The 20,029-nt window shown below is 39.7% G+C and overlaps 1 protein-coding gene across 3 annotated transcripts in view; it reads left to right on the top strand.

Annotated features, from left to right (window-relative positions):
- The first annotated feature begins 3,137 nt into the window (after positions 1-3,137).
- Positions 3,138-20,029, top strand: part of rhpn2 (rhophilin, Rho GTPase binding protein 2) — a 35,916-nt gene continuing 19,024 nt past the window's right edge. For 2 of the 3 annotated variants that reach the window (XM_034132734.1, XM_034132733.1), the window contains exons 1-3: positions 3,138-3,332; positions 11,568-11,683; positions 16,378-16,506. In XM_034132734.1, coding sequence (XP_033988625.1) covers positions 3,267-3,332; positions 11,568-11,683; positions 16,378-16,506 — 311 coding nt within the window. In that variant the 5' untranslated portion in view covers positions 3,138-3,266. Of the gene's footprint in view, positions 3,333-11,567; positions 11,684-13,808; positions 13,997-16,377; positions 16,507-20,029 lie in introns of those variants that run through there. The other variant, XM_034132735.1, reaches the window with a different exon arrangement.

Raw genomic sequence — 20,029 nt, 5'->3', positions numbered from 1 at the left:
ATTGTTGATTGGTGTGCATTGTCCCTGTAAAAATAAACAGAATAAAATACTGTACAGTAGGCCTAAAGTGTGTGTGTGTGTTTACAGTATGTCAAATGTCAGAAAGAGGAAGACAGACAGGGGAGTGCCACTTGCTCTGCTGCAGATGGGCTCAAATTAAGTTCAGGAGGGCAAATCATTCAGGGAAGTGGCAAAGTCCCTGGATATATGCCATGTCACCCTGTACCGGTTCCATAAGAAGAGGCTGAGGTTGGAGAGTCAGACAAACCCAACAAGAAGCAGAAGATACAGGACTCATCTGATGAAGATGAGGCCCAATACTGCATTGTGTGCCTGGAGAGCTACTCCAGGTCCAAGGAGATCTGGCTGCAGTGTTGCTCCTGTAAAGCCTGGGCACACAAGGACTGCACAGATGGAAGTGCCTTTTACACCTGCCACAACTGTGAATCTGATTAATTCCGGTGTTCTGTTTTAAGTTCTGTTCAAGTTCTGTTAATTGTTCATTGTTTGTTGGAGGATGTGTGAAACCCCATTAAAATCTTGTTGCCTTAGAATTTGACTGCTTTCCCTATTTTTTGTCATGTAGTGTGAAAAAAGGTAACCGTTATTAACATGTTACAACCGTGCCTGGCATGTGCTACAACTGTCCCTGTACACAAGGACAGTTGTAACAGTTGAATTTTTTTTTTTAAATACATTTTCCAACCTGTACTTATTTCATAAAAACATCTTAAATACATTGTTTCAGTAGCTGACATATTGATAATGTATAATATAGCAAAATGGCTATCCTATTGTAAATGGTTTTTTACTTATTGGGGAAAAACCCAAAAAGTGTTGCAACTATCCCTGGTCTCCCCTACTGCAGGTTTCATAGAGTCAAACCATTTCAAGTGCTACTCAACTAGCTTTAGATAAGCCAGTCCTTTGTTAGTGCTTTGTTAGTAATTTTATTGCTCGAAGTGGAGTCGAAAAAGATGAGTTTTCAGTCTGTGCCGGAAGATGTGTAGGCTTTCTGCTGTCCTGATGTCAATGGGGAGCTCATTCCACCATGTTGGAGCCAGGATAGCACAGTCAATGATAAAACCTGTTGAGAACTCATTTCATCTTGATCAATTATTAAAGTTTTACAATACATAGCAATTTCATCAGAAATAATTACCGGATAATTCGCAAACTCTCTTGACTCCACATCTTTCTATTCACAAAAACAGTAGCTCCTGCACATTTTCTAATACTTTTATGTAACCTTGTTCAGACCTCTGTAATCTCAAACATTTTAGACAGTGTTGCTTACTATGTCACTGTACAATTTTTTTAAACCATTTTGTCAATGTTAATCTGAAGTGTCAAACATAAACACATTTTGACCATGAACAAAAACTGTTTATGTTCTGACTTCTAAACAATGTTATACATTTATATAGAAATTTGATTTCCTTACTTGTTCCCATCCAACAACTTAGGGGGGAAAACTGTGTCAGACTGAAACTGACCCACTTGACTTTGAGCTGGTCACCAACACAACCAGCTAGACCGGTTTGGTACAGGGTTGTTACATTTTCTAGCTCAATGTTGTGGGAAAGTGTCACACCTAAGAGAGTGAATGGTCATTCAAGTGGTTATGTGCTGACACTGACACGAGTGACGTTCAGTTTTTGGTCCTTGACATGCTCAAGTAAAAAAAAAAAGCCATAAAGCCAGAAAATAACAAGGCTATAAAAGTGATTCCGTCATACATGCCTTCGTCTGGCTTTCCGGTACATACCCAAACAATGATAGCCTTGGCCTAGTTTACAGCCACTGAAACACCTTTATTGTCCTTGCTTCACCTCTGTTTACTTGCTATCATTAATCCTCTCCTCTCCTGACATTAATAAGCACTTCTTCCACGAACAGAAGTTTAACCTGCTTTCTAACTGGCAAAACCAGCCACACGGCCAAGCAGACGGCTCCTCTTGTTTCACCTTTGACAAAAACAAAACAATTGGCTTAACATGTACAACACATAACTGCTATGATGACCCTAAAGGAAAGCACTTACTATTATTGAAGTTAGCTTAGGTGTCCACCTACTGCCTTTTTTGTTCATCCTTCATGCATACATCTCCAAGTTATATATTTTTGAGGATATGGATATTGTATTTATTTACATAATAAAATGACCTGGAATAGTACTGCAATGTCAGAGTGCAGAAAGCTGGAGAGACAGGTTTGATGCTATACCACGAGCTTCCTTGTGGTTTTAAATAGAAGAACCATTTGCATTATTTTGTATAACTGTCACGTCTATTCAAAGTACCTAGACATTTAAAAAAAATTCATAAATAAGTGCTGTGCTACTTTTGCTGGGAAATCCCTTGTCAGTGTATTTGCTTGATTATTTGCTTGATTATATTACTTTTTGAAATTGATATTTAATTATTTTTAAACTTACAGCACTGATACTGTAGCTACATTACTTTGTCAACAGGTCAACAGGGAGCTACAACTGCCAGTTACCAGACCGGTGTAGGACATTTATTAAATATATAATAATTATTCACTTTATTTCAACTTTCCAACAAAAGAAAAAAATGTAGCAAAAATGTAAAGGGTTGTTAAAATGGGATAGAAACTAATAAATAATGAAAACTAAGATAAAATATTAATATTTTAAAAACGTTATTATTATTATTATTAATAATATTATCATGAACCTAAGTTAATTATTTTTCTGTAGCCTTATCTACGTTTTTATCTGAGTGAATTGGTAAGTTGTCTTGCTTTTTACTTTTGAAATTACCATTTTAATTATAAGATTAAGTAAATAACATTACCGATTTTTACAAATCCAGTAGCCTTTACACCAATCTGTTAACTAGTATTAGGGCTAGCCGGCTCAGCAGGTGGTGCGTGCAGCTCCAGTAAGCCAGATTGAAATCTAGGTAAAATGTATATTAATTGTGCATTAGTGAGAAACAAAGTGGAAGCAAAGTGGTTCTTTTTATTTCAAACTGTTTTACGTATGCTGCCAGAGCGTTAGGTTAGCCTGAACGACACAGGTGCTGTCCGGTGAGTTTTTGGGGCTGTGAACGCACCACCCAGTCTGTCTCCTTTGGGCGGAGTTTCTGCTGGAGAGGTCTCCAGCCGGCGGAGCCGAGTGAGAACAGACACACGTCGGAGGAGAGAGGATACCCACCTGTTGAACTACAGCCTTTTGCTTCAAATACACTTTAATTTTCTTGTTTTTCCTCGGAAAGTGTCGGAGTCTGAGAATCTTCAGGATGACGGACACTCTTTTACAAAACGGCATTAAAGACAGCGGGGGTGACGGCAGTTACTTCAAAAAGGTGAGTTTTGTGTCGAGTCACTTCACTTTGTAGCGTAATATAACCGTCTACGTCATGAAGGCTTCACTGACAGGGAGATGCCTCCGCTCATTTTACAGTTTAAAATGTAAAACATGTCAATAATGCCATAAGCTTATTGTTAGCTTAATGTTTCTAACATGTTTACGACTTAACTAGAGCCTTTACCATTTTATATGTTCAGCTACTATCTCAATGCATTGCTAGCATACACATGGCATCTAACAAAGCTCTCAAAACACAACTATATAATGTTTTTTTTCTCACTGCCGTTAATAACGTTACTGGTCGCCAGCGGTGTAAAGTAACTAGCCTACGTACATTTACTCAAGTAGGCCTAATGTACGTAAGTACAATTCTGAGTTACTTGTACTTTACTTGAGTTTTTCCATTTTATGTTACTTTTTACTTCTACTCCACAACAATTCAGGGGTAAATATTGTACTTTTACTCCACTACATTTATGTAGTACCCACTACCAGCTTGATAAACACATGAATACATCAATAATTACTATTTGGTACTTTAAGTATATTTAGATGACAATACTTTTGTACTTTTATTTGACTAACAGTTTGAATACAGGACTTCTACTTGTAACAAAGTATTCATACACTTTGGTAATTTAACTCTTCCACCTCTGCTTGTCGTTGTGCTCTATACAAGTTATCCTACCTTTGTTATCACATTCGTTATACTTTGGGTTAGGAACTGATGAGAGCCGGAACCATGTTTTTACAATGTATTAAATACAATCAGTAATCTAAATGAAATATAAATAAATAAATATAAAATACCAAATGGACACAATTTAAAATAATGTTAAATTAAGTTGAAATGTAGTTGAGTATTTAGCACAATACTCCAGAAACTGATGTGTCACTCACCAGCAGCAGCAGCAGCAGAAACCTCAGCCCTGTCAGCTGTGTGTGTGTGTGTGTGTGTGTGTGTGTGTGTGTGTGTGTGTGTGGTGTGTGTGTGTGGTGTGTGTGTGTGTGTGTGGTGTGTGTGTGTGTGTGTGTGTGTGTGTGGTGTGTGTGTGTGTGATATGTGTGTGTGTGTGTGTGGTGTGTGTGTGTGTGTGTGTGTGTGTGTGTGTGTGTGTGTGTGTGTGTGTGTGTGTGTGTGTGTGTGTGTGTGTGTGTGGTGTGTGTGTGTGTGTGTGTGTGTGTGTGTGTGTGTGTGTGTGTGTGTGTGTGTGTGTGTGTGTGTGTGTGTGTGTGTGTGTGTGTGTGTGTGTGTGTGTGTGTGTGTGTGTGTGTGTGTGTGTGTGTGTGTGTGTGTGTGTGTGTGTGTGTGTGTGTGTGTGTGTGTGTGTGTGTGTGTGTGTGTGTGTGTGTGTGTGTGTGTGTGTGTGTGTGTGTGTGTGTGTGTGTGTGTGTGTGTGTGTGTCCTGCAGTTAGTGATAGCCAGAAACTGAAAAGGCCAGTGACCAAACATCCCATAATTAGGTTGTCAAAGGTGTGAGGTTGATTGACAGTTAGCAGGAGGCTCTTTTGATATGCTTGCCTGGTAAACTCAGGTCAGATTAGCCTCCTGCCCTTAGACAATCACAACAAACAGCTGTTGTGTTTAAGGAAACACTGTAAGGCCACTAAAGCCCTTTTGACCTTTTTATTGATTAACCATATCTTACAGTTGCACACCTGGGAAGTGCTCTGGATAACAGCATCAGCTGAATGATTGAAATGTAAGTGCCAGGTTATCTAAATTGATAGATCAGATGAGAGGAGTGTTGTGCCAGTGTTTGTGTTGAAGTTGACTCCTCATTCATCGTAAATAGGCTGACGAGCTATCATTATGTAAGTAATTACCATTTACTGAAAAGGGACCAGGAGGAACCTCTCTAACCAGTTTTCATGTTCCTTCAACTGTAACGTTTTCAGGAGCTGTAAGTTGGTCTAGTTTGAGGCTATGAGAGAAGCACTTGGCATTGGTTGAGTGATAATCTGTTTTTACTGAGTTCCCAGTCTGCGGTCCATGTCTCATTCCTTCGTATTTGTACTAGTGTCCTCAACCGGAGTGTTTTTACAGACAAGCTAGTTTAGATGGGCATCTGAACAGTGCCTTTGTGTCTTTCAATCCCCCGAATCCCCTTCTGAACGCTGTCTGGATTTAGGCTTTGTGCTGCACTTCCTGTGTCTATATACAGGTCAGTGGGAGCCAGGGCCGGGCACTGCCACAGGGCATGATGGGAGACGGCAGAGACTAATATCTCAATCACAAACTGTGCTACTGTAACACACATTTTAGGGCACTTTTTTCCCCTTTGTTCTCACTCTTAATACATTTCTCATTGTTGATCACTCTAGAGCAGGGGTGGGGAACCTTTTTCTTCTCAAGGGCCATTTCAATTTTTACAACATCCTCCGAGGGCCGTACAAATTATTGAACTCAACCTCTGCTTAAAAAAACTAAAATCACAGCCCTTTCATTTCGCCTTTCTTTTCTGCTGTGCAAAGAAAAAGCAACCTCTTAATCCAGATATCTTACCATGACTCGCGCATGCATGCACGTGCACGGTTGTGGCAGGACCACCAAAACAGAAAGTTATGGACACAAGATGTGTGCAAATGTATTTAGTTTCCTATCCATGTGAACATGATTTAAGTGGGGGGTGGACCTAACCTCCTCTAGGGGGGTCCGGGGGCATGCTCTCCCAGGAAGATTTTTTTTAAATGTTGAAGTTAAAAGCATCAATCTGGTGCACTTTGAGAGCAACATTAGGAGATCTATGGATACATCTCTCAACACCCATATGAAACAGAACTGTAAACAGATTTTATTTTTCTTTATGGATATTTTACAAATCACTCTCCTTTTAAACTGTATTACATTACATCTTGTTTATTAATGACAACTTGTTTTTACTGTCATATAGTATTTTATACCAGTTTTTCCTTTATTCTCTTATTTCTTTATAACTATAATGATCATATAAAGATGTGCCTTTACCTCACTGGTTGTAGAAAAAGCTTCTTATATTCGTTAGCATTGCTAGCTAACCAGATGCTAATAACAACAAAGTTATTGACTGTATGATCAGTATGACAGATGAACAGATCGCCACTGGGCTTTCAACTAAGACACAGCCACGCAAAAACTGCGGCATGTGTACGGCTCCTTATGGGTACTGCAATTTCTGAAGTGCCGGAGCGGCGTTCCGGTGCTCTCCGTCAGAACTGCACCCCTGTCAGATGAGACATATACCACGTGATGACACGTTAGGCTCGTGTTGTGTTCAAGGACCCTGACCTTGGCCAGGAAAAACAGGCACTCACTTGTATAATTATTTTGCGGTCTAGATTTCTTTAATTTTTTGGGGTTTGGGTTTTTGCGTGTGTTTATAAATTACCTCAAGGTCCGTATACGGCCCGGAGGCCGGAGGTTCCCCACCCCTCCTCTAGAGTCTACTCTCTACTCTACTTGCAGAAACAAGGCTTGCACGTCAGTTGAAACCACAAAGCAATGAGTTGGCATTTTGTCATTTGAAAGAGATTTGCTATCTGGAAACCTTTTCGGTCAAATTTTAACCAACTGGGGCCAAAGACGATCTTTGCTCCCATTTTCTGTGCCCCACTTTCTCCTGGGTGAAAATGGGTTTAATTATTTACAAGGTTGATGCTCTAGGAAGCTGTTGTGGTTCAGGGCTGGCTTCCCAGCCCTCCACTGTTTCATCTCCAGCAGGCTGAGGTCCGACTGCAGGATGGAAAGATGGCAGAACAAAAAGCCGAATCGGCATGATTCGTCTCCATATCCTCCTCGGCCAACAAGAGCATTGACATAGCATCTGTCCCGAGGCCGTCCTTGAGCCAGACCACAGACACAAATTGACAACATGTGTCCTGGTTCAGGAACCAGACAAGCTCCCTAAACTTGGAAACACACTGTCATTCTCTTTGTAGGGTTGTATTAGAAAAAAGACAAAAAAACAGCTATAGGCATGGGAGGATATGAAAATGTCATGTCACAATTATCCTTGCTTAGATCATTGTTTTTCAAGATATTATCCCGATAATCTTGAAAACATGCTGTGAGCTATTTGAAAAGGCGCTAAAATGTACTGGAATTACTTAACTTTACATTGCATGTTTTTAATGAACATTGGTAAATTAAAAACACAATCAAAGACGTTTTGATTGAGATCTGTGATAAAATCCTGTATCATCCCCAGAATCCTAGGCTCTAAGAGTATCAAATGTTGGGTCATTAAATTCACTGTATTTCACTAAATATTGAGATTCCTTTAATTGAAATCAATATAGTGCATTCCTTTTGGAGCATGGTGAAGTGCCTCCTCAGTTATTGGACAAGAGTGAATATTGAGATACTGAGCACATTCACTGTATGTTTATAGGGTGAACAAATCATTACAAATCCGTAATGCTGCCAAGGGTGGTTGTGGGCTGAATCCTCTGCTTGGCCGGTTGCCAGTCTTAATCACCAGTTGTATTATCCAAGTATCCCATGAACCATTGCTCTACATGTTCTTTAATAAGCCCCGGTTATGCAACAGCAGAATGATTGGCTGTTTGATGGATATGATAACAGACAGGACTGTCTTTGTGTTTTGCTGTAATTAAGTGTTTAGTACGCTAGAGACGGGCTCTACTGTTTGTTGCGAGTCGCTAGTGAGTGGTTCGATGAGCAAGGTGGAGGCATAGCCAGAGCTATTTATTCAATTCCATGTGCCACTTGAATGTAGAGCTCGATGTTGTCCTCTTACGAAAAACGATATTAATGGACAACATATTGTCCCAGAAAAAAATTCTAATTGAAAAGAGTCTCAAAAACGACAACATTGTTTCATGTTGGCAAACATGTTGGTTATGTCACGTTTGTATGTAAACAAACACCAATATTAAGGTCATGTGCATATATCGCACAATTACACAGATGTAAACCATTTCCAAATCAATCCAAAAGTCATAATATATATCATCAGATTTCCAGAAGTAGAGGTGTGGTATCAAACCATCAGTTTTATGGACTACTATTACTGTAAGATTTAATAATGAAACATGTTATATTGGTCACTGATCAGCATAGTGTTGGTATGTAGTACCGATCATCCCTTTGGAATGCATGAGTGGACGTTTTATAGCGTGCCACTTATTAAAAATAGAAACAAACTGCTATGGTTACTATCAACCACTAGCCTCTCCCTTGTTCTCTAACTCAAACATACACCTGGGTTTCTGATGTAATGATGACGTGAAACAAACTCTAATAAGTCCACACCCTACTGTGATTCTAAGAATAGCTCCTGTATCTGGCAGCCTCGATACGTCTCTATTGTGAAACTAACAAGCCTCTCATTTGTGTAAATGGTTAATCATTACACTGGCAGGTCACTGAAGTGTTTGCACAGGAACACCCAAGTGAGTGGTTGTAGAGAAGAGGCTGAGTTTAAGACCCCATTTACACGGGAACGCAAACGCATACGAAACGCAAACGAACCGAATACGATATCAAAAAAGTCTTCCGTTCACACGAGACCTCTTGAAAGCGCTGGAGACGCTGTAGTACATATGCTGGCCTGTAAGTGGCGCTTTACTTCCGCCACAATATACACCAAAAGCCGCGAAGAAGACCCCCGAGCATGGTTGCCATGGTTGCCCTTCTGTTTATGCCCCGCGGTGGATTTAGCAACATGTAGTTCATGTAATTTTCCATGTCCACTTGCTGATGGTTGTGGTAGAGGAGCTGTAGATTTTGCACTAACATCTGTAGCATGGTCAGTAGCTACTGACAGTAGCTACTGACCATGCGTTATCAGGAAATGATCGTATAGGGCGTACACACTGAGCCGTTTGGCCCCCCAGAGTGTTCCGTTTGCAGATCTATCCACCTTGGGACCCGTTATCGTTTTGCGGGGTCCGTTTCCGTGTTTCCGTTACGGCCTCGTGTGAACGAAAGGGCTATACGAAAGAGAGGAGTAGCGGATACAACCGTTTGCGTTCTCGTGTAAACAGCACCTAATGTGACTCTTTTTGTAACCATTTGACCTAAAATGTTGAGAAATGTACTTAAGAAGGACACTGTCACTGCTTACTCGTACCAGCAATTGTATTTGTTAAATATTATATTGGCATTTTCTTCTTCAATCGACAGTAAGCAGTGTGAAAGCATACAGGAAACAAGGGAGGAGAGACGGGAAAGAAATGCAATAAAAATGATCTGGATTCAAAAGTATAGGATATTTCAGTTATGTGGAACACACTTTGTAACTCACAAATACAATAAGGGCATTCTACTATGAAATAGTAGATAATAAAGAATCCTGGAGGTTTTTTAATAGTTTTTTTATCGGCCAAGGTGCAGTGGAAACAGGTGGGCTTTCAGTCTGCTACAGGAGATGTGTAGACTATCTGCAGGCCTAATATCAATGGGGGGCTCGTTCCACAACGCTTGTTTTTGTTAAGGGGTATCTGGGACCCATTGGTATTGAGGGAGTAGCGAGCGATTGGCTGATGCACATGCTGGGGTGTAACATTAAACCATGTCCTGGATGTAGAATGGACCGGATCCGTTTACATCCAGGAGGCCAGTATCGGTGTCTTGGAGCAGATTCGGGCAGACACTGGCAGCCAGTGAAGGAGGCTAAAGGTGAATTGCTCCTTGAGATAGAAATATGAGGAATTGCCATGTAATTGACCTTGTAGCTCTGTGTCATCTCTGCTCACAGGAATGTTGTTACCTGTATTTTTGTTGACTTCTGACGTTATCTACAAATTGAATCATGTACTGCTGACCTCATACTTAGTCAGATAAATGAATACGATGAAAATGAGTTGTGGACTGTAAACTAACTGGTTATTCTAAGCTAACAGGTTTCTGTGCTTCATGCTGGTTGTTTCCATTGTAATACAGTGCAAACCGCACCTCTGCTGTGAGTCAGTCCGTATGAATGTCTAAGGCCACTTTATCTGTGCTGGTGTGAGTGACAGCCTGTTGACTTAGTGAGGCTGGGACACTTGTGTTTGGGACAAGGACACACAGTGCGGCCACATACAGGCCGTAGACACAGAGTGAGAGCACATGTGTTTGATTTAAGGAACGAGGTGCAGCTTCTCCCACACCCAACTGGTGTTGATGGATAAACATTGACATCATTTCATTTTGATGGCCTAATGTACTAAAATGGTGACGACAAGGGAATGTTTAAAGCAAATGCTGCCTAGTAATTTAGAGGAAATAGCTAATAGATGAATCTGGGTTAACATTTTTTGAATAAACAAGTGAAGATGGTCAGTTTTGGCCCTGACTAAACTCTCTGAACGAGGGTTCGACTTACATACACTTCAATAACCTAGACATAGGGAAGCAATATGGGGTCAAGGACACTTCTACATGTTGACTACAGGGACTGGGGATGCAACCAATGATCATTTTACACCTTGGAGCCACATCTGCTTCCTTAAAAGTCTTTTTTTGTCAGTTACAAACCCAAAGATATTCACTTTAATAGTATATACATCTGAGAAAAGCAGGAAAACTCCATGTTTTGCTGGAAACAGCATTTTCTGACATGTTTTAAAAATATGACTTTAATGTTAAATCAATTATCAAAATAATAACAATAAACTATTTTTGGATCGACTAATCTTTGCAGCTCTACAATCATTTAACAAAGAAGATAAACGTTTGGGAGAGACTTGGAATATACAAATAAAGATAAATACTGAGTTTGAGTGACTTGATTTATGTTATGTTATTAACCAAATTATGGTTGCAATTAGGGATGCATATCGTTGACTTTTTTACGATACCGATACCGATACCACTGAACGATACCGATACTCAACCGATACATATCGTGATACTTTCATGTTGCATAAGGGAAAAATTGAATCATCCCGCAATTACTCCCATGAAGCGCTTTATGATGTAGTTAACATGTCAAATGAATATTAAATTCAATTGTGGGACTTGGACCTTTTAGTACTGAACAAACAATGAAAAACACGTTATCTATGAAGAAAACTGATTCTGCAATATCATTTATATCAACCATCAGGTGTGAATAGTACATCTTGTCAATGGAAAAAGAAAATGGCACCAGTATAATCAATATTCAACCTGACGGTTTGGGCGCGAGTATAAGGATATTACGCCTCACTTTTATATTTTTCACGATGCCCATGTTTTTGAAAAACGTATTCACCCAGGATTTGATCTCCTGCTGACCTGTGTTCCCTCTTCTCCTTGTCTCAGGGTTGCAACCCGTTTGCAGCGACCGGACGGAGCAAACTGCAGAACAGACGAGCGACTGTGAACCAGCAGATCATCAAACAGATGAGGATGAGGGCTGGAGCCGAGAACCTGCTGAAGTAAGAACTCAAATGATGACTGGTAATACATGCATGTATCTGTGTCTGCTTATCTCTCACGCCATTCATCCTTTGTTATTTATTTAAACGCATTGCTAGTCAGTTATGTAATAGAGGTATTTGTGACCTCTAGTAAACTTCAGGGGGTCTGTTGATGTTGGGACACATTGGTTTGGTGTCCTTCATTGTTCTGTCATGAGTTGTCATGAATTCTTAAGATACTTAAAACGACACCGGGGACAGACGGCATTAGGCAATACCTCGAAGAAGAGCATTCCATGAACCATGAAAACACAGAGCTGTGTTTTGTGGTTTAGGAAATCAGAATACTTGATTTATTCCTGGCGAAATTGGGTTTTGTTTTGAGTTTTATTACATTTCAGAATGAAATACATTTCAGATAAAAAAGGATACAAATATGTATATAAACATAAGAAGTTAAAATAAGGATTTGCAAAAAATTAAAATAAATATATTTATGTAAACAATTGATCTTAATGTTAAATGTCCAATTACGTGTAAATGAAATAGCATAAAAATATTGTGAACAATGTTCACATTGCACTATAACATTTAACATTTATATCAACATAAATACAGTTTTGTAAAAGTATTCGTCAACATATTATTGATTATCTTCACAAAGGTGATGGTGAACTTAGTGGGTTATGATTGTTAACATCTTTCTGAGCATGGTTTGTGATATGCTGCTTATTGTAACAGCAGTGCACTGGTCTCAGACAACATGCATGTCCCTTCCATAGGATTATAATAACAGACACATTTCTCCTTCCTGCTGAAAAACCTGTTCCTGCAGGATTGAAGGACTGATTTTAGATCAGATTACTCAGCAGGTACAATGCAACAGAGACAAATTAGGACGTTTACTGTCCTCTCATACACCATGAGACTTCACACTTTTTATTTTGGCTCGGGGGCTTCTCCTAAAAGAAAAAGCTATTTTGCTCAATGATGTTTTCTATATATTAACATACAACCTTGCCTAAAGGTTAGTACACTGGTTAGTATCATTGTAAACCTTAACCCTTAGCTCTGCTCCACCAGTCAAAAGTAATGTGCATGTTTGCACAGTTGCTCTTGACCAACAGTGCAGCGTGTACCTCTTTTACGGTTCTTGTTATTCTCACTCTTCAGGCAAATGCTTCAGATGAACTTTACAGAACAGAGGTGATTCTCATAAATACGTTGTCCTGTTAGTGTCATATTTAGACGCGTGCAGTTTTTTTTCCCAGTGTGCAGTTGTAGACCAAGGTTTTGGTTTCCTCTGAAGAGCTGACATGTTGGTTATCATCACACATTTGTTTTGGTGTAATGTAAGGCTATCATATTTCAGGAGATCGTTCTTGGAGATACAAAAAGATGTGTGCTAATGTGTGCTGTTGCCAGGCGTATTGGATAGCTGTGGGTTTTACATATTTTTGTAAGATTAGATTATATGTTCTATATTTTGGATTATTTTATTCACAGCAGCATGTAAACAATGCATTGCACATGAATTGCAAATTCATTAAATAAAAAATAACCCCCAGAATATATGATAACAGCATAGAGCCTTTGCAAACCATCTACTGTACATGCACAAAAACCTATATAACACAGAAAAAAAACAAACAGAAAACAGTTATTTTCTAAAGGGGCTGCTATTGAAAAAAGGTGTCTTGTGCCTTCACTGGCTATAGTCTGGAAAAACAAAAGGTACAACAGTGCAATGAGCCTTACATTCTCCTGCTGGGACTGTAGATTCAGCTCTCTTTCTGTGTGTGTGTGTGTGTGTGTGTGTGTGTGTGTGGTGTGTGTGTAGTGTGTGTGTGTGTGTGTGTGTGTGTGTGTGGTGTGTGTGTGTGTGTGTGTGTGTGTGTGTGTGTGTGTGTGTGTGTGTGTGTGTGTGTGTGTGTGTGTGTGTGTGTGTGTGTGTGTGTGTGTGTGTGTGTGTGTGTGTGTGTGTGTGTGTGTGTGTGTGTGTGTGTGTGTGTGTGTGTGTGTGTGTGTGTGTGTGTGTGTGTGTGTGTGTGTGTGTGTGTGTGTGTGTGTGTGTGTGTGTGTGTGTGTGTGTGTGTGTGTGTGTGTGTGTGTGTGTGTGTGTGTGTGTCCATTAGTCCATTAGGCCTGTCTAAGCCTACTGTCAGCCTCAGAAGCCCCCACATTCCTACAGTACTTCACATGGTCTGCCCAGCCAAGGCCAGGGGCAAAATGGACTGTGTGTGTGTATTTTTGTGAGTGTGTGTTGTGCAAGTGGTCCTCTCCAGCCAGCTGCAGCCCAGAGAACAGACTGGGTGCATTTTTGAGTAGCAGGTATGCTCCTAGCTTTATTTTTAAATCATATGCCAGACTGCAGTTTATATCCGTGATCTTCCATCTGGTTGTCATGGCGATCTCACCTGTTTGGACATCCACCTGTGTTGCCATGTAAAAAACAGATTCACATCGACAATTATCCAAATATTCCAGAACATTTTCATGGAGCTTGTGCCAAGTATATTACAACATAGCGGCACGTAAATAGGTCCTATTAAAGAGTTTGTATTTATGGCCCATGTAACCTAACTCCTTATTGTCATCGTCAACCTTTTTTCTCATTTCCTCTTGTTCTGCATTCCTCTCTCTATGAGCAACAGGTGGAGTCAGTTTGGTAAAACCAGTTCTTCCCTTCTCTTCTATTTCTTTCCATTTCTCTTCTCTTCTATTCGCCTCTTATCTTTCCTCGCTTCTCTTAAAAGTGATAATGGAAGAGAGAAAAACACTGACAGGTTTACAACAACAGAAATGCAAAGTAAACACCCGTATGCAGTGCTTTAAAAGAGTACTTAAGTGATTTTAGTGTTGCACTGCTATTTAACAAAAACAGTGGCCAGGATTTTCTCCCTTTTAGTCCCAATTACTGGTCAAGCTATTACCTGTTTTGTAACCCAACAGATATTCACTGGTTATTGGTTTAGGTGTTTTTTAAACTTTAGAAAGCTACAGAAGATAGTATACAACTCTGTTCCCCAGGCTGTATAGCAAACCTCTCCAGGAGTAAACTGAACTTAATGTGTGAAATAGGGGGAGTGCCCTTTAAAGCTTTACATAATAAAGAGTAATAATCTTGGTCAACGCCTATTACTATCAGATATTTTAAAGGAAAATACAACTTACTATCAATCTGCCAAAAACAGAAAAACTGCTTTTCCAGAAAAGAGGATGAGGGAACTTTGGTTAATACCACATTTGCTGGTTTACTGTCCCATTCCCACGCTCTGTGGGATGATATTAGATATTAAATGAGATATTAATAACAGCCTCTGGGCTGGCGAACTGGCATCTATTCTGGCCAAACCACAGCACATCCACCTCCTCCATCATGATGGATTCCCCAGGCCAGACCTCCTCAAAAACCCTTCAGCGTGCCAACAGGAAGTGATGCTATTATGATCATAACATAAGAGTTTTATGGAGAGAAAAACTACAGTCAGTAATTAAGAGCATTAATCAAGACCAAAGAGCGGAGCACCAGTTTTGAAGATCAAACTGTTGGATAGTACGATAGTTTCCATAGAGTCCTGAAAAGTGTTAAGACATGCTTCATGACACAGTATAATTACTAATATATATTTTTAAGGGGCCCCATAATGCTTTTTTCCTGGGTTTTCCCTTTCCTGCAGTGTGTTTCTTTTAAGGTGTAAACGTCTGCAAACAGTAAAACCCCAAAGTCCCCTTTCCCACATGTGTTATACATTTGATGAAGTTGTCACCGTGACAATGAAGAATAAAAGATTATTAATTTTAATTTAGCCTTCAAAGACTGTTGGTTAAACCATGTCATCTAATTTCTGGCCTTTAAACTCCATTTTAAATATGAACTTGACTTCAGCCTGCCAGTGGCTTCTTCACATCTCACCTTTGTTGTTAAGAGTCACTTCCTGTGTAATGACAGGGTAGAGAGAAAGATCAGGAGACAGTGACAGTGACACATCTCCAGACAGGAGTTTGGGTTTTGTGCGTGCACATATATTTAGCTAATGTCTCCCATTAGACACAACAGAGATTGGGTTAGGATTCCCTGTGAAACAGAGATAAGGATACCGTGAGAGCACTGAGCTGTGTGTGTGTTTTCTTGTATCACCATGGATGCATGTCACAAACTGACAATGCATTATAAAATCAGCTTTACAAACGATCCATTCCCCTTTTCTCTGAATGCTATGATTCACATAAACCCTTCACTTGACAACACACACAATCTTATCTCTGTTGTGCACACACACACACACACACACACACACACACACACACACACACACACACACACATGTATTTTGAAGTGGTGCATTTGCATGAGTCTTTTCAAACTCAATGTCACAGTTCTCTTGATTTAATGTATTAAAACAATGATTTCACCATGGTAACAAGCTGATGAACCACACACGGATTGCTACTGTGAGTCACACTTCTTGATGGAGCTGTAGTGTGCTGGAGAGTAAATCAAGTGCACAGCAGGGCAAAGTGACGCACATCTGTGGTTAGGAATACCATGGGGAGCACAATGTTTTAATAATCAGCTGCAGGAAACTTTTGGCTATGTCAAAGTGGATAAAACAAGGCTGATCACTTCTGCTCTTTATTTTAAGTTTCATAACCAATCTTTTATCCCAATTTTTCATATTCTGTCTTCCTCAAATCTCTCCATTGTGCAGGGCTACATCTAACAACAAGGTCAAAGAGATGGTTCTGTTGGAGCTGAGCTACGTCAACTCCAACCTGCAGCTGCTGATGGGACAGCTGGAAGGACTCAACAGCTCGGTGGAGGTCTACCAGAACACCCAGTAAGTCCAATTACTACTGATTCTACTAATGCCTCCGCCAGTGCAATAGAATAGAAAGTTAGCATCAGAAGAGCTCCCTTGATAAAAGACAATGGGGTTTTTACATTGGATTTTGGAATATTGCAATACAATAGATCTGTAGCAAACACACACACATAGTTGAATGGTAAATGCAATCACCAGAACTGAAAAAGCATCACGTCACCACCGCTAAGCTAAAGGCTAATTAGTTTGGCGTGCTGAAGTAGTCTCATTTAGCCACTTGTTACCAATCACCTTTTTTAAAACACATAAATGCATCAGACATTCACCATTGGCGTGTTTATTGACATATTTGATGTCATAGAACAAAACTTGAAAATCTCATAAGCTTGTGTTTACCACAGACTTTATTTCGGACCTTCAAGAAAAAGTAATTAAAAAAAACACTGACAAGGAAAGAAAATGCTCATTTCCGGTTGTAAGGTCATTCCTGCTCCTCTCTATAGATGAACTACTTTGTTACAAGCAATATTAATAAAAGTTGTACATGTATAGTCGTAGCAGCACAGACGTTTCTACACGTGCCAAACAAGCTCTCATTAGGGAATTGATGAAATGGAGTTTTAAAGCAACCATAAAATAAGCTCTCTTGAGGCTGCAACTCATTGTGCAGGTTTGTTTGTTACCCACACAGCTATTTGGCACTGTTGGTTCAAACTCATCAACTCAAATGCTGCGGTTTTGTTGTCAGTAGCGATGCATCCGCAGACATAAGAATGTAATTACTTACATTTTTTCCGATTAATTAAAGGTTAACTTTCATGCCAACTGCCTGTAATGAGGCTATGGAAGAAATTGCGTGTTAAAATGCAGCCAGAGCTTTCAAGTTTAGAAACAAATGACCCTGGCCTGAATCTTGAGCTGGTTTTAATTTACTAAACTCGCAAAAAAAGGACTGTTCAAGTCATGCAAAGTCCTTAATCTGGAAATCTAAACCTCAAACCTCTGAGGTTTAGATTAAAAACACAGACACCGTTTTGATTGGCAGCCAACAAGAGAGTGATCTGGCTCTGATGCTATGTGGTTAAGTCATCATGCACTCTTGAAGATGAAAGAGGCGTGATGACAGAGGAGGAGACAAAATGGGTGTATGGAGGAAGAGCGTGACATAAAGAAAAACACCAAGACAAAGTGGAAGAGTTTGTTGTTGGGGAACTGGACCGGCTGGTTTCTGTGAGACAATGCACAAAGCAACAAGGAAGCTACCAACTGAACTTGTATGCAAACTAAGATTAGCATTGAGTTCAAAGCTGCTCTCTGTGGGTCTGATGATCAGGTGTGTGTGGGGTGTGTGTGAGGCTCTGGTGTTTTCCTCTTCAAAGGCAGGCCAAGTTTATGGGGCGTGGATGAAAATGCAGTACGTACATCATTAGGATGCATGCGTTAGCTTTAGTAAGACAAAGGACTTTATGACAGTGATTTTTAAATCTAAAGGTCTATTGAAGTGTTGACAGATATCTGAAGATTAGCGCCTGTCTGTGCTGTAAATAACGTCTAACCCACTGACTGACACTGAGCTTTAAAGCTCACTTTGGTGCTTTGTAAATAAAAGCACTCAGTTGACAGAAAGCTAGCACTTCAGCGGCTTTGTCTCGATTTGAGAAACAACAACATGATAAACTCTAGGCCAAATAAAAGTTTTCCATTCGCTACATATCAAAGGTTTAGTGTGAAGCATAATCATTAAAGGTGATCAAATATGGTATCGGCTTCTTTTCATATAAACAAACATAATGTAAAAAAAACTCACTTTACATTTTCCTTCTTATTACACGGTTACTTACTAAAAAGACAAAAATCAACTAAGGTTAAATGCAGAAATAACTGTCCAATATCGTAATTGACCAATCAAGTATTAAACGTAAACCTTTAATAAGACCCTTTAAAAAATTAATCTAAAGATAGTGTTATTCTTGCTGATTTAACAAAGCTATGATTGAAGCATGTCTGTGGACAGGTGGCTTTTTAATAAAAACACTTAAGACCTCAATGAACCATCTGCCAATACACACACACACACACACACACACACACACACACACACACACACACACACACACACACACACACACACACACACACACACACACACACACACACACACACACACACACACACACACACACACACACACACACACACACACACACACACACACACACACACACACACACACACACACACACACACACACACACTACGAGAATGCATACACATACGATACACACACACTTCAGTAGAGGATGCCAGGTTGCCCGTGACAACAAATCACAACAAAGTGAAGAGAAAGGTAGGGAGATGGTTGAGGATTGTGAGAGATGGGGTGTTGTATGGTGGTAACTGTGGTAACCGGTCATTGAAAGAAAACCTACCTAGCTCTTACAATCAGAGTGATTTTTCATTCCAAAAACATTTATTAGGGAATGTTAATGAGCTCCAGACCTAGTTAGGGGTTTCTTGTTAAAACACTCACTTTCATTGGCACACCCCGTTTGCTTCTCCCTGATTCCATTATATGGTATTATTTTAAATACAAACAATACCATTAATGGTACTAAAAAACAACATTCACTTAAATAAAACAGAAAACTATTATCAGTCAACAATTAGACACCAAAATATGTTTAAATAAATGTATTTAGTCCTGACAAAAAAACAAAAAAACAACCTCCTTTTATTGCATTGCACAAATCCCCATAGAATAGACTATTAGTTTAAAAAACTACATTAAAATCTTTCAAATTCAACAGCTACAGCTTGGTACAATCATTAGGCCTGATTGTTCTCCGTCACATGGGATGAGAGCGTCTCAAGTGTGGGAACACTCAGCCTTCTTGCCAGGCTCTCAGAGAAACACCTGCTCCCTCCACAGACAATAGGCATTCTGGGAAACTACCGTCATCTGTCCAACATTGTGTGTCCGAAAATGAGTGTTCACACCACCAGATTGACAAAAAGGTCATACATACTGGTGTACAGGAATATTTGATATGTTGAGAAAGTGTTTTTCAGTGGGATGATGCCACAATGGAGAGTTAGCCTCCTCCTACCAGCCTGAAATACAACCTCAGTGTCAAGCACGGAAACAAAAAACTTCTCCTTGCCTTTCTACCCTTTTCTCATCGCCTTCCTCTGTGGTTATTTCTCACTCAAACCAGATTCAACTGGTTTTGGCATGGAGTAATGCATAACAGAAAGTACATATATTACTGGTGCAGTACATGCTGTACATAATGTTAGTGACCTCCTTGAACCACCCCATTAGAAGAATAGCAGTAACTCACTGTATTCTGGACATCTTATCACTAACACTGTTGAACATTTTGCCTTCTAATATAAATGTATGATATGTCACTCATAGTACCTACATGTTTACTACTTGTACTAGGATTTGTGTTTGTTCAATTCATCTTTGTAATGTTCAGGACTTGGACAGCTAACTGAGATTACTTAGAGACTATCTGAACAGCCAAAGTGATGA

The sequence above is a fragment of the Trematomus bernacchii genome, unplaced genomic scaffold (genome assembly GCF_902827165.1).
Source record: "Trematomus bernacchii unplaced genomic scaffold, fTreBer1.1, whole genome shotgun sequence".
NCBI lineage: Eukaryota > Metazoa > Chordata > Actinopteri > Perciformes > Nototheniidae > Trematomus > Trematomus bernacchii.
This window is presented reverse-complemented; position numbering and strand designations above follow the sequence as displayed.